The sequence below is a fragment of the Muscardinus avellanarius genome, assembly GCF_963383645.1.
Source record: "Muscardinus avellanarius genome assembly, chromosome: 7".
In the NCBI taxonomy this organism is placed as follows: Eukaryota; Metazoa; Chordata; class Mammalia; order Rodentia; family Gliridae; genus Muscardinus; species Muscardinus avellanarius.
This window is the reverse complement of record NC_137793.1, coordinates 49173725-49189045: the sequence shown is the minus strand read 5'-3', so window position 1 is coordinate 49189045 and position 15321 is coordinate 49173725. Positions and strand designations below refer to the sequence as shown.

The following is a 15321-nucleotide window of genomic DNA, read 5'->3' as shown; positions in this document are numbered from 1 at the left end:
AAGGGCAAGGTCAAACCCTGCCCCATCCTCCCTAGATCATCCTGTAGATCTGTCTTTAGAAAGAGGGAGCCCTCACTCTCTCTATTGACTTGTTAATTACTTTGAGCTAGGTTGATTTACATTGGAATAGCTGCCTGTTTTAGGCAGAAACCAAGCCCTTTCTTTACCCATGTCTGCCGCCATTTTGACACAACTATTTTGAAATATATTAATAATCATAGCTTTCCCAAATCTTCCTAGGCCGTTCCCAATACTGGTACAGTAAGATGATCTCTTCTTGTGGCATTATTGCTAATGGACAGTTTCCACAAATATCTCTGTAGATCTCTGCTTCTGAACTTTATATCTGAGATATCAAATATGTTTTTGAGATTTATACCTGTAAATATATGACAACCTGGATAACTTAACTACAGTGAGACATACCATTGCATGTTATATCTTACAGAATACCTTATCCAATAAAAAATGTGATTTTATGTTATGGAATTGCATTGGGAAATGATAAAGAATGGGACTTTTTGTTAAATATTTACATCAATACAACAGAGGAAGAAGAAAGGTTTCAACTCGCTTATGCAATGGGCTGCAGTAAAGACCCATGGATACTTAACAGGTGACTATCAGATCATCTAACTTTGAAAGTTTCTGGTGGAAGAATATAATTCACATACCACAGGTAGAAAAATAGAAATGTGCTAATATAAGACTTAAAGCAATACATATTTGTGCATGGCTAGCTTTAAACCATCTTATTTTAATTTTGTCTCTTTAACTCTGTATTTGATTGAAAAAAACTTACTCTTATGCAAATACACTTTTGCAGATATATGGAATATGCCATCGCTGCATCTCCATTCATGTTTAATGAAACAAATGTGTTGGAAACTGTGGCAGCATCTGAAGTCGGCCGGTACATAGCAAAGGACTTTTTAGTCAACAACTGGCAAGCTGTGAGAGAAAGGTAAGAAGAAAGCTGAGGCCGCTCTTCCATTAGCTTCACTGGCAGAAGCTCAGCTTGGCCTGCTAGATCATAGAAGTTCTGGGCACTGGCTTTACAATTGGCGTGGAGAAGTGATGAGCTTTCCTGCATTTTGCCTCACTGCAAACTGGAAGAGTTCATTTACCCTTAGCTTCAGTTTTCTATATGAAAACCTAAGTACTTATCTACTCAGGTTTCCCCCATCAGGCCCACAAAGAAGCTTGTTTTAAAAGAGCTTAAAGTGGGTCCTGGTTTTTGGTATAAATGTGCATAGTCCATTCATTTATTTCATGAGATACATCACCCAGTCTTTAAGAAACAAAGCTCATTACTACATTGGCCTGGAGTTGCTACTGTCTTTAAGTTTTGTCAGATTTTCTTTATATATCTGGATTCTATATACTTGAGTTTTTAAAACTCTTGCCTTTTAAGATTAAATTTGTTTACTTCCTAGTGTCTCAGTAGGGTAAAAATATATGTTAACATGTAAAAGCAAGACAGCATAACCTTGATGACTGGTCTTTCTAGAATATGACTTAATCATTCATTCTGAAAAGTCCAGAATAGCTTTGTCTAAAAATTCACACTATAGATTTCACAGCTATAAAGAGGCTAATAGGTAAGGTCCAAGCACCTAAAAAGTTGAAAGATAATTTTTTTAAGTAAAAATTTCCCTTTGGAAGAAAAAGTATGTTTAGAATTTAAACATTTGAGAATATGAGTATGGTGTCTCAGTAGGGTAAAAATATATGTTAACATGTAAAAGCCAGACAGCATAACCTTGATGACTGGTCTTTCTAGAATATGACTTAATCATTCATTCTGAAAAGCCCAGAATAGCTTTGTCTAAAAATCCACACTATAGACAGCAAAATAATAAAATGTTTTCTCTTTGTAAATATACATTTATTATTGAACATTCTCTCTCTCTCTCTCTCTCTCTCTCTCTCTCTCTCTCTCTCTCTCTCTTTCTCATAGTACTGGGGATTGAACCCAGAGGAATTGTACTTCCAAGCTTTACTTCCAGCCCCATTTTGTTTTTCATTCTGAAACAGGATCTTACTAAGTTGCTCAAGGCCTCAGTTAAACCCTGAGGCTGGCCTCAAACCTATAATCCTTGTATCTCAGTATCCCAAGTACTAGAAGTACCTGTAGGCACCACCATGCCTAGCAAATGAATACCTTTACAACACTCAAAAAGGTGATTGCCAATCAGAAAAGTGAGATGTGTAGATGAAAAATCATTTATACTATACCATTTCTCTGGCTCATAGTGGAACGCTCATACTATATTAACATAATTAAATATTGTTTTTTTTCTTCTCCTTTTAGATTATCTATCATTCTTGGTTCATTGCTTTAGAAGGTCACATGAATTCCTCACATTTTCTGAGATTCCTCAAAACTTGGAGGTGAATTATGCCTTCTATTTTTACCTCAGCAATGAAAGGAAATTGCTTTTTTCCTCAACCCTAACTCCCACTGGGAACTTGGACTTGAGTTTTAAATCAGATTTATTTACACAGGCCCCCCTGTTTCATGGATTTTCAGAGATTTGAGCCTCATGGGGGTATCTTTTAGCCTCTATTCTCTCTCCTGGGGCTTTGACCACAGCTCTGTGTCCATATGTTCACTCTGGTCTGTGAAACCATATGTCCTCTTATTGCCTTGATTGGCTTGCTCGAAGTCATTCACTTTGGCTACAGTCCTGACTCTGCATCTAAAATCTCTAATTGGGTAGGGGGTGTAGCTCGGAGGTCAAATGCCTCTGGGTTCTATCCCCAGACCCATAAATAAATAAATAAATAAATAAATAAATAAATAAATAAACAAATATAAAATCTCTAGTAGCCACATTGGAATTAAAATGTTGATCAAACAGCCCATTGAAGAAAAGAGTCATGGTTTGCCTGAGAACCTAGCTCAAAATCACCACAGATGCCACATTCTCATTCCTTCTGATGCACTGCTACCGCCCGAGGAAGGCACAGGTTTGTGTTTACTTTCCAGATTAATATGCAGTGGTGCTTGGCACTTGGTATGCTTATACCACTTATAGGTGTTAAGGATTGTATGTATGGTTGCAGCTGAAAACAAACTTAATCCAGGAAAATTTCACAAAGAGATATGTGAGCCTGAGTTCCAACCAGAAATTTCCAAATTTAGTGGAGCTTCAGAGTCACCTGGGATGGCTAAAAAACACAGAGATTTCCAAACCCACCTCTTGAGACTGCTTAAAATTACCTAAGGCTGCATTGCCTAATATGATAGACAGTAGCAAATATATGATTATTTAAATTTACATTAATTAAAGTTAAATAAAATTAAAAATTTAGTTTCTTGATTTATGAGCCTTGTTTTATGTGCTCAGTGTGCCTACTGGCTACCTTATTGCACAGCACAGGTAAAGAATATTTCCATCCTTGTGGAACATTTAATTGGACAGCACCAATCTAAGGGGGGGGGAACCAGCCCCTTTATTTATTATTCATCTCTTCTCTTCTTATGCAGTATTTAGAATATATGAAAATTAAAACCTCGAAACCCCCAAGTAAATAAATAAACCATGTCACCTAAGACACATACTTGGCACTGTTTATCTCATTTTACTATGATGTGTATGATGTATTTGGCACATTGACCTCTTCAGCCAGTAGGAGTCACTAGCCTAGACAATAAGTGACAAAGCCATGTTTTTAAGAACAGATTTCTTACTAAAAATTAGAGGATACACTACACATGTGCTCTATCACAAGGGTCTTAATGATGGAAAAATGTTTCTTAAGTTACTTTAAGTGTGCTTTAATTTTATTTCCCAAAATATATTTTTCATTGCATTTAGAGAACAGAAAAATGTTAGAAATATTCTACTGATGCTTAATTTCTACTTCTGAAAAGTCTTTTCTCTAGCAATTTATTCAAATAACCTATATGACTATATTAAATAAGAGACTACCAGAAATTCTTTTTGTTCGTTAAACTCGAAATGAGTTTTAACATTATCTTCAAGAAATTTCTAGAATTATAAACTATGGCTTGGAATATTTTTATCTTTTTTTTTTTTTTTTTTTTTTTTTTTTTGCAGGTCTGGGGATGGAACCCAGGGGCATTTGACCTCCGAACTACACCCCCTGCCCTCTTTTTTATTCTTTATTTTGAAACCAGGTCTCACTAAGTAGCGGAGGGCCTCACTAAGTAGCTGAGGCTGTCCGCGAACCCCGATCCTTCAGTCTCAGCCTCCCAATGCTGGGATTACAAGCGTGCGCCACCACACCTGGCTTATTTTTATCTTTTATTCAAGAAAACACCATACTCATACAATACATGCCATATTTATGGCAAATTAATATTAGTTTATACTTTTGTGCATTCTATTATATAAAGTCACCCATATGCAAATTAATTTGCCTTCTATATTGAATGTTTATAAAACTTGATGATGACAATCTAGGAAGAAGATTTACTTGCTCATGGTGCTGGAGATTTCAGGGATTCAGTCCATGTTAAGCCAGATAAAGTCTACAGAGCTCAGAGAATGGAGTCGGGAGCAGAGAGAGAAAGAGAGTACAAGGGCTCTCTTCTCACATTGCAAAGGCCAGGAGCAGAGAAAAAGCTCTTAAACGGGGTTCATGGAAACATGCACATTCCCCAAGGCCGCAGCCTTAGTGACCCACCTGCTTAAGATACCACCTAGTGAATTCAGTCAAATTATTAATCCTTCAGTGGATTTACCCATTGATGAAATTAGGACCCAGATTCAATTATTTCACCTCTGATTATATTTCACTGGGGACATGCTTTTAACACATAAGTTTTTGGGGGACATTCCAAACCCAGACCATAACAGATTCTGTCCCCATACCAAGGCCATGAGAGTTGAGTACATTGGCAATAGCAGTCCACAGACCTATCCTCTCATCAGCCATGCCTAGTGTTCTTCCCAGTAAGCCCAATACAGAAATTTATTATGAAATATCTGATAGAGTAAAATATCTTTTGGCTTGGCCCTGCCCCTCATGAGCAAAGCATTGCCCTTGCTACTGAGGGGAATTAAGTTAACTGTTGGATCAAAATTATCTTTTGAATGCTGACTCCAAAAAGGGAACCTCCAGTGGCCACACAAAGATATATTTCAGGTTATAGAAAGTTAATAGGTCCATGCAGCTGTGCATGGATCCTATGAAAGAATGTGAACAGAGATGAATCAATAGTATGTCAAAACTTTTTACTGTATATGATAGAAGCAGTGCTTGTGCTTTTATCAGCTTTGTCAAGTGTGCTTCCAGTCTACAGGAAAACCCTAGTTTTATTTGAATACAGAATTCAAGGCACAATCAATTTCACACTCAATTGGTCTAAAATGAATCTTTTTCTCTTCTTCACCAAATATATATATATATATATATATATATATATATATATACATATATATATATATATTAAAATATTATTATATTGACTATAAAGTTCTACACTTATATTTGTTCTCAATTTCATTCTGTTGTATTTCACGATGGGGAACACAGAGCTGAAAAGGTTCAATAGGAGCAAAAGCAAGCTGAGATGTTTCAGAGTGCAGCAGGCAAGCAATGGAGGGCCTGGTCCCATTGCCTGGCTTTGGATCAGGCCTTGATGTCCCACCCCTATCCCCACCCCCACTGGCCTAGTGGCCATGCTTCCCACAGGATATCAGGGGAAGGGGAGGGAAGAGAACTGAGAAAAGGAGAGACTGAAAGGCAAGGCAGACTAGAGTATCAAGTCACTTTACTCACACTGGCACCAAATGTTACCAATTTTTAAAAAGGCTCTTGCCTTTATATAAATTAGAATATACTGAATATGGCTGGGGATAATCTGTTTACAATGAACATGTTTTTCTTCAGCAATATTGCAAGAAAATGAATTCTCAGCAAGGGTGATAAATCATTTCTTTCTCAAAACAAGTTCTCCTGAAGTTGAGATTAGAAAAATTATGCCTGGTACTCTGGGGTGCTTCCGTATACTGTACTCAGTCTTCAGAATGATGCATCTAACTATATGTTATTCTCACTTTTACAATTTATAATTTGCCCAAGGCAACTTCAAGCCCATCCCTTCAAGTCTTCTGGGGTAAACTTTCTCCTGTATCTGGTAGAAAATCATATATTTAGCACTGTAGGTGGGTTTCCTCTGTTTTCTACTTTTGTATATATCTTTTCATTGGTGCATTGTAATCACACATCACAATGAGGTTGAGAGTGATAGGGACATCCATGTGAATAGCACTTGGTGGGCTCCCCAGTTCCCACCCCACCTCCCTCTTCCTCACACACAGTATTGAGGTTGACACTGATAATTGTGTATCTATACATAGAGTCAATGAAAGTGCTTCCTTTCTCAAGTCTCCCTCTTCTACTCCCTCCCCTATACTCTCTGCATCACCCCACTGGGATTTCTTCTCCTTTATTTGGAGTCCCTTTTGTGTCCCAATTTCTCTCTAGCTTCCACGTGTGAGGAAAAATATGACCCTACACCTCCTGTGATGGCCGATTTCACTTAGCACACTTAGCATAATATTCTCTAGTCCCATCTATTTTCCTGAAAATGACATAATTTTGTTCTTCTTTATGGCCGAGTAGGATTCCATTGTGTGTATATCCCACAGGTTTATAACTCATTCATCTGTCTACTTTTGTTTTTAAAAAGCTGGAATTTCTTGTGTACTCTCATGGACTTTTCTCAACTTGGATAGCTAAAATGGAGGGTGAAGAGCTATCTCCCCTTGCCCCAAAGACACAGGTTTGCCTGCCTGAATCACATGCTCTCTTGCCCTCTTCGCTCCAGTAGCTGTAGCTTAAATTAAAGCTGAAACCTTAAAACTCCAAGTTCTGTTTTTATTTTTTTTTCTCACTTTTAAATCTATATATGCCAAGATTAACTCATGATTTTTAATTTTAAATATACATTTTTGAAACAAATCTGTTATGTATATTAACTATCTGGGAAATTCAACTATTTCTTATTTCATTCATTATAAAAAACCTCATTTTGATTTTTCTCTCTTTTTTAATGCATCCAAAAGTCCTTTATTTACTTTTCTAGCTACAGCAACACCTTGGACAGGTATGTATCTACTCTTTCTCCATAGCTATACTTCACATCTTTTTATAAATGTTTTTTTATCTTATATTCAAGGGCACTGAACTAAAAGGGTGAGTTTGATTTGCCAGGCCCCTTGGAGGGAGCCCAGGTAGCCATGGGACTTAGCCAACACTTGATCACCAACATTCTGAGAATATCAGAAGACAGGGATTCTCTCTCCAAAAGCATGCATCAATACCACATCTTGACTATACATCAGAGAGCTTTAGTCAGTAGTTCCCAAAACTGATCCTGCATTAACAAATGTGTTTTGAAGGTATAATTTGTTTATTTGTTCCCTTATAAATTTTCTTAATTTTAGATGTGGGACATGTATTCTATCTCACTTTAAAAATAAGCAAAGTTGTTACTTTCAAGAAGTGTATTTTAATGTTTAATTTATGTAAGTTCAAAAATTTACATAAATCATTATTTGACTATAAATGTTTCTTTAGTGTTAATAGAATTTTTTTACAAAGAATTTCTACTAAATGATGAAACTAAACATTATAAATGTTTTTGCTTCAATTTGGGAAGTAGAAATTAACAGGCACTGTATATTTAGCATTTGTATGTTACATAAAATATATCTTTATTTTATAAAATACTTTCTACTCCTGATTAGCACTGAATTATTTTTCAGGTATGGGAAAGAATCACTGGTTATGCTAATATATGTAATAGGGAGAACCATAAGAACAGACCTACAGATCATGGAGGTAAGTACTTTAAATATTATGAAATATAATGATAATTTGGAAAGCACTTTTGATATAACTTACACTTGCTAAAATTAAAATTATATATCATATATATATGTGTGTGTGTGTGTGTGTGTGTGTGTGTGTGTGTATACATATATAATTATACTTCCATCAGTATAACTTCCATCAGTGCTAATATTACTGTGAATGAGGTGAATTTTAATTAAATCTATCTGTCCCCTGAAATAGACACTGGTCTGTTCATGGAGTATTGGACTTTATTCTTTCTTACCTGAACTATTGCAGTGCACTTTGGCCTGATCTCCCCTCCCAGGATGCTCTTTCACCCACACTATCCTTCATATTGATTTCAGTTATTGTTCCTCTCCCAAAATTTCTGTAGCTCTTTATAGCCTTTAGAAAAAAATTTTTTTAATTTATTACTCATAAAGCTTTCATCATCTGTTCCCTGCCTTACTCTCTGGCTTCATCTTTGCCCACATTACCACTGGGTTCACAGAGCAAATGGACAGATACCCAACACTTTTCCTCTAACTATATGTATTGTTTATATATTTTATTAAATTATCATGTTTTATGTTTTCTAGGTTTCAGAAACACTGTACCTTCTGTTTCTGGTAACTTTTTCTTTCCCTGTTCTTGGTTAGATAATTCCTAATTACTTTTTAGGACCCTGTTCCAACCACTGATTTCTCTCCCATGTCCCCATTCCATCTTATGAATATCTTAATCATAGTACTTACCACATTAGCCCATAATCAGTGTGTAAATATGTCTACCACATGAAGCTATCATGAGTTCCTTCAGGACTGAGATATCACTCATGTTTATAATATCAAATCTTATACAAGGCTTGCCATTTTGTATTTGCTTTCCTTGGGCATGAATTTTTTCTAACATGGGCTTTTTTCACATTCAAGGAAATCATAGATCAAGGTCTTACATGACCCTTAGCATCCTAAGCTCAGGAGAAGGGATCCTTTTTTTTTTTTTTTTTTTTTAAACCAGCTTCAAGTTCCTGCCAGAGAGAAAGAAAAAAAAATTGAGATTCTTTGGCTTGTCCTAATATCAATCACTATGTGTATATGGGAGGGGGCAGAATGGGATACTCTGATTGGCCCAGCCTGTGTAATGTGTCCATACTTGAAGCCAACCATTTCAGACTCCTGGCACTGGGAAGGGGGAGATATAGTCTACTTGACATCTCTGTTCTTATGTGGGCACTCAGTACTATAAACTTTCCTCTTAATACCACCTTCAAGGGTCCCATAGATTTTGGTACATTTGTCTCTATTTTCATTTAATTCCAGAAATTTCTTTATTTCTCCCTTTATTTCTGATCTTACCCACTCCTCATTCAATAGTGTATCATTCAATCTTCATGTATTTAGTTTCTTTTGGTCTTCCTGTTGTTGATTTCTACTTTCATACCATTGTGAACTGAAAAGGTGCAAGAAATTATATTACATCTTTTGAATTTGCTGGTGCTTGCTTTCTGGCCCAGGATGTGATCTATTTTGGAAAAGGTACCATAGGCTGCTGAGAAGAATATATATTCTGCTCTTCCTGGTTGAAATATTCTGTATATATCTATTAGGTCCATTTGGTTTATAGTTTTCATTAGTTCTGAAGAGTCTTCACTCATCTTTTGCTTTGAAGATCAATCTAGTGGCATGAGTAATATATTGAAGTCTCTCAATATTATTGTATTTGGGTCTATTTGCGATCTAATTTCTTGAAGGGTTTGTTTTACAAATATGAGTACACCCACATTAAATATTTACTATCATTATATCTTCTTGCTGAATTGTTCCTGTAAATAAAAGGAAGTGCCCCGTTTGTCTCTTCTGATGTGTTTTAGCTTAAAGTCTGTTTTATTGGATATCAGCCTTGCTACCCCTGCTCATTTTTGGTCTCCATTAGTATATCCTTTTCTATCTTTTCACCTTCAGCCTATAAATGACTTTGGCTGGAAAGTGAGTTTCTTGCAAGTAGAATATATTTGGATTATGTTTTTTAATCCACATTGCCAGTCTATTTTTTTTTTTTTTTTTTTTGGTGGTACTGGGGTTCTTGGAATCCCTTCTACCTCTGAGCTACACTCCCAGACCTATTTTACATTTTTGAAACAGGGTCTCTTACGCCAGCATGGCTGGCTTCAAACCTGAGTGATCCTCCTGTCTCTGCCTCCCAAGCACCGGGATTATAAGTGTGAGCCACCACCCCTGGCTCGCCAGTCTATTTTTTTAATCAGTGAATTAAGTCCTTTGATGTTCAGTGTCATTATTGAGGTAAGATTTTTGGTACCTGCCATTTTGCATTCTATATTCTGTTTGATATAATATTAATTCTTTTTTGATTATATGCTCTGCTGATCAAATTAATCTCTTCTCTGATTCTGAAATTTGCTTTTTCTTCTTTATCAATTATTTAAGTCTTTTTTTCTAGTGCTGGCCTTGTATTTGTGAATTTTTTGAGATTCTGCTTATCTTAAAACACTTTTATTTCTCCATAAATTTTGAATAATAACTTTGCTGGATATAGCCATTTTGTTTGGAAGTTGTTTTCTTCCAGGGTCTGGATTACATCATACCAGTCTTTCTTAGCATTCATGACTTGGGTTGTAAAGTCTGGAGTGATTTTTATTGTTTTGCCCCTGAATGTCACCAGTTCTTTTGTTCTCACTGCTTTTAAGATTCTTTCCTTAGCCTCTATATTGGTCATTTTGATTATTACATGGCGTGGGGAGGTCCTTCTTTGATCTTGTCTTAACAGTGTTCTGTGTGTCTCTTGAATATGGATGCCCAAGTCTCTTTCCATGTTTGAAATATTCTCTGAAATTATTTCTCTGAGGAGATTATGGATACCCTTGGCCTGTGCCTCTGTCCTTTCTTCAATGCCTCTTCTCCATAATTTAGCACATTTCATATTGTCCCATAGTTACTGTTGTTGTAATGTCTTTTGTATACTGTTGACTGTGCTTTCGGTTTTGAATGAACTGTCTTCTAACAGTGATATTCTGTTTTCCATTTCATCTAATCTTCTAGAATTTCTTTCTATTGCTGTCTTCATTTCATTTATTGACTCTTTCATTTCATTCCAGGCCTCTTTCTGATTCTTTGTTTTCTCAATTTTCTCTTTAATTTCCTGTATAGTTACTGTGAGGCCTTTCATCATATTGAAGATAGGATTTGGAATTCTCCTTCCTGCATTTCTTGTAGGTCAGTATTCATGATTTCCCTTATTTTCTCACTGTTCTCATTCTCATATTTTCAGAATTCTTGGGTTTATATTTCTGTTGTCTTTACATCTTCATTCTTTTTGCATGTGAGTCTGTGGATAATGTCTGATCCAATTTTAGCAGTTGGGTTTTAGAGGTGTCAGCAGATTTCATGGGTAAGTTTTTTTTTTCAGTGATGAGGGTTAGATGAGAGAACAGGAGCTGGGGTAATAAGTACAGAGGTAGGGTAAAGTAGAAGATATAATTAAGTTGAGTAAGAATTTAAGTTTAATAAGGTAGTTTCTGTTTGAGAATGAGAGATGTTGATAAAGTAGGATTCTGTAGTTAGTACAGAGTATTTAGGTATAAAGATATAAAATAATTTCCTGTGCATCTGGGTCTCTAGAGGGCATAGTGGCTGCCTGTACCAGCTTCTGGTGAGCACATGGGCTTTTTTATCTTTTTCTCCATCTCCAAAGCATGGTACTTTTTGCTTAAGATGTTGTAGCTCTGCCACAGCTTTTTGCATGTCAAGTTCTTGGTTTATTTGCCTGAATTTTGGGGGGCTGTAGAGCTGGAAGTTTCATTTTGGGCTGATGGCCTGAGATGGCACTGGCAGCCACACTTGGTCAGTCGAATGCTCCAAGTACTATAATTTTAGAAAATTGTAGTATGAAAATTAACATTTTTATACTATAAAAATAATTTGTACTATATTTCAAAAATTAAGTACTACAATTTATAGTATTTTTCACAATGACATTAATTTATGTTCCTGCCAATAGTGTGAAATAGTTCTTTCTTCTTCACAGCTTCTTTTTTTTTTTTTTTTTTTTTTTTTGCAGTCCAGGCGATGGAACCCAGAGGCATTCTATCTCTGAGCTATACCCCAGTCCTATTTTTTATTCTTCATTTTGAAAAAGAGTCTCACTGAGTTGCAAAAGGCCTCACTAAGTAGTAACTGAGTCTGGCTGTGAACCTTGATCCTCCTGTCTCAGCCTCCCAAATGCTTGGATTATGAGCGTGTACCACCATGCCCAGCTTCTTTTGTTGTTTTTATAGTGGCCGCTCTAACTGGAGTAAGTTAATAACTCATTCTGGTTTTTATTTGTATTTTCTGATTATTAGTGATACTTAGCATTTTTTCATGTAACCATTAGGCATTTATATATTTTTCTATTGAGAAATGTCTATTTAGATCTATTGCCCATTTTATCGGATTATTATTGTTGTGTTTTAGCTAATGAGTTTTAGAAGTTTCTTATGAATTCTGTTTATTGACCTTCTTTCAGAACCATAGTTTACAAATATTTTTTACCATTTTGTAGGTTGTCTCTTCACTGTGTTGCTCCCTTTGCTTGCAAAGGCTTTTTAATTTGATGAATTGCCATTTGTTTACTTTTGCTTTGGCTTCCTGTGCTCTTTTGTGGTATTATCTAAGAGAACCTTGCCTATTTTAATATACTGTAGTGTTTCTTCAGTTTTCTTTTAGTAGTTTCATAATTTGGGGTTTTACATCTAGGTTTTAATCCATTTTGAGTTAATTCTGTATATAGTGAGAGATGGTGGTCCAGTTTCAGTCTTCTGCGTGTACCTATTCATTTTTTCCAGCACCATTTATTGGTACATGGTCTTAGAACAATTGTCAAAATCAGTTAGCTATAAATGTCTGTGGGTTGATTTGTAGGCTCTCTATTCTGTGCTATTGGTTTATATGTCTGTTTTATGCTGATATTTTGTTTAAATTACTACAACTTTATAAAAATCTTGATGTTAGATAGTATGATGCCACCAGCAGTGTTCCTTTTGCTCAGGATTGCTTTGACTATTCAGGTTTTTTTTAATGTGTGTCTCTATACAAGTTTCAGAGTTGTTTTTCTAGTTCTATGCAGAATTTCATTGTTATTTTTATAGGAATTACAGCAAATCTATAGATTGCTTTGGGTAGATAGACATTTTAGCAATATTGATACTTCTAAGCCATGAACATAGGATAAATTTCCATGTTTTTTTTTGGTCTCCTTCAACTACTTTCATTAATATAATCTACTTTTTATTGTAAAGCACTTTCACTTTTTTGGTTAACTTATTTCTAAGTATTTACCTAATTAATTTATTTAGTAGCTGCCAGAATTAGATTGGTTTTCCAATTTTTTTTAAAATAATTTACAGCCGGGCGTGGTGGCGCACGCTTGTAATCCCAGCATTTGGGAGGCTGAGACCAGAGGATCGCGGTTCTCAGACAGCTTCATGTACTTAATGAGGCCCTCTGCAACTCAGTGACACCTGGTTTCGAAATAAAGAATAAAAAATAGGGCAGGGAGTGTAGCTCGGAGATTGAATGTCCCTGGGTTCTATCTTCAGACCGGAAAAAAAAAAAAAAAAAAAAAAAAAATTACTATTGGAGTATAGCAACACTATTGATTTTTGTATATTGATTTATATCCTGAAACTTTACCAAATCCTTCTATTAGTTCTAATAGTTTTTGGTGGTATCTTTGGAGTTTTCTAAATATAAAATTATATCATCTATGAATAGTTATAATTTATCTAAAATATTCAAAAATAAAAGATAATATATTCAAACCACAAGTGTGCCAGTTTTGAACTTTGAGAATTATGAAGTTCTCTTTGAGATACAAAATGTCTCAGCCAGGCTTGGTGGCACATGCCTGTAACATCAATACTCAGGAGGCTAAAACAGGAGGAATGCAGGTGTGAGACCAGCCTTAGCAACTTAGTGAGGCCCTCAGCAACTTAGTGAGACACTGTTTCAAAATTTAAAAAATAGAAAGAAATAATACAGGGCTGGAAGTATAGCTCAGTGATAGAATACTCCTGGATTCAATCTCCAGTACCACAAAAAATTTTTTTGAAAAAAGAGAGATACAAATGATTCTCACTGTATCTCTGTCCACAAATCTAGTGTAATATCCAGGGTGCATTGAGACTTAGGTTATGTTTGGGAATAGAGGAATATATAGGACAAATTTCCTGCTTCCTGGCCCTTATAGTCTGCAATTGATTCTTCTGGGTAGGTGTGGTCTTCATCCCATTGTCTCATTCACAATTCTCCCTGGGGACAGTCTAAACATCCACATTCCAATCACTCTAACCATCACTGTATTTTAGCAAAATCATTTTACTATTTAGCATGAACATTTTTTTATCTTGTATAAATGAGAAGTTAGCTTGTATTGATAAACTGTTTCTCTTTCTTTTTAGCTGCAGCAGTTTTTCAGTAACATGTTGGAGGAACACCAGAGAATCACAGTTCTTGCCAAATTACAGACAATAAAGAATGAAAATCTAAAAAAAAAAGCGCGAAGTGCCAGAATAGCTGAGTGGCTACGGAAAAACACATAATTTGTGACTACTTTCAGCATGCCTCTTCCATATCATAACTTTTGCTCACAGTTTCATTTTCTAATACTTTGTGAGTTTGGAAAACCAAATATTTTATTTGTATTTTAGTCTCACATACCACTCAGAGTCTTGTCTTTCCATGATGTCACTTTCAGCCCTGAGGCTCAGTGATTGCTGAGGATTTTGTGAAAACTGCTGTATTTCTTATGTTGGGCAATAATCCCACAAAATTTCCTTTAAATGCCCTGTAAAAACAAATTTACCCAAGAGGGTCTTGTTTATTCTGTTATGAGAGCCAATGGAATATTAAATCATTGGCATTAATGATGAGCACATTCTTTTCTGAGGGAAATACAGAATTGCAATACCCTATAGGTTATATAGTTCAAAATAAAAAGAATGAGAAATAATATAACAGTGTAAAGACACAGAAACCAGAATAATAGCTACAGAGAAGCCAAAGAAGAGCACATTTGAAAAAGGAAGAATAGACAATCTTATGAGCCATATTAGATGTCTTAAAGGAAGAAATGTGCATTCTCCTGCTCATTTCTCCCTCCTACAGCATTTACCTATATATTCCTATATATGAATACCTGCATATTCACCTATAGGATGCATATTCCTTCAGCCCGAGCTTTAAAAATAATGATGTCAAAAGATGGTAACAGTTATGGGCTAGTGTTCAAGGCAAAGGGAAAGCTTCAAGTGAAGGGAAATAGAACTAAAAGGCTAACCAGAGCATAGTCCTTTTGAGTTTTGCACTCAGGAGATCAAGTTGGGAATGTGCTTTCATTTGGCCACATCAAACCTACTTGTACTTTAAATATCTTCATCAGTTTCAATGTCTACAATCAGCTCAGTTTTGTTGCACCTGGTTAAGAACAGGATAACAAAAGCAAATTACT

General features: G+C 35.6%; 1 protein-coding gene across 1 annotated transcript in view; it reads left to right on the top strand.

Annotated features, from left to right (window-relative positions):
- The window catches only part of LVRN (laeverin), a gene marked incomplete at both ends in the record, with an annotated part of 79106 nt that extends 64693 nt beyond the window's left edge, over positions 1–14413 (top strand). The window contains 4 exons of the mRNA XM_080699290.1: positions 449–616; positions 827–964; positions 7746–7821; positions 14273–14413. Coding sequence (XP_080555416.1) covers positions 449–616; positions 827–964; positions 7746–7821; positions 14273–14413 — 523 coding nt within the window. The remainder of the gene's footprint in view (positions 1–448; positions 617–826; positions 965–7745; positions 7822–14272) is intronic.
- Positions 14414–15321: the final 908 nt, after the last annotated feature.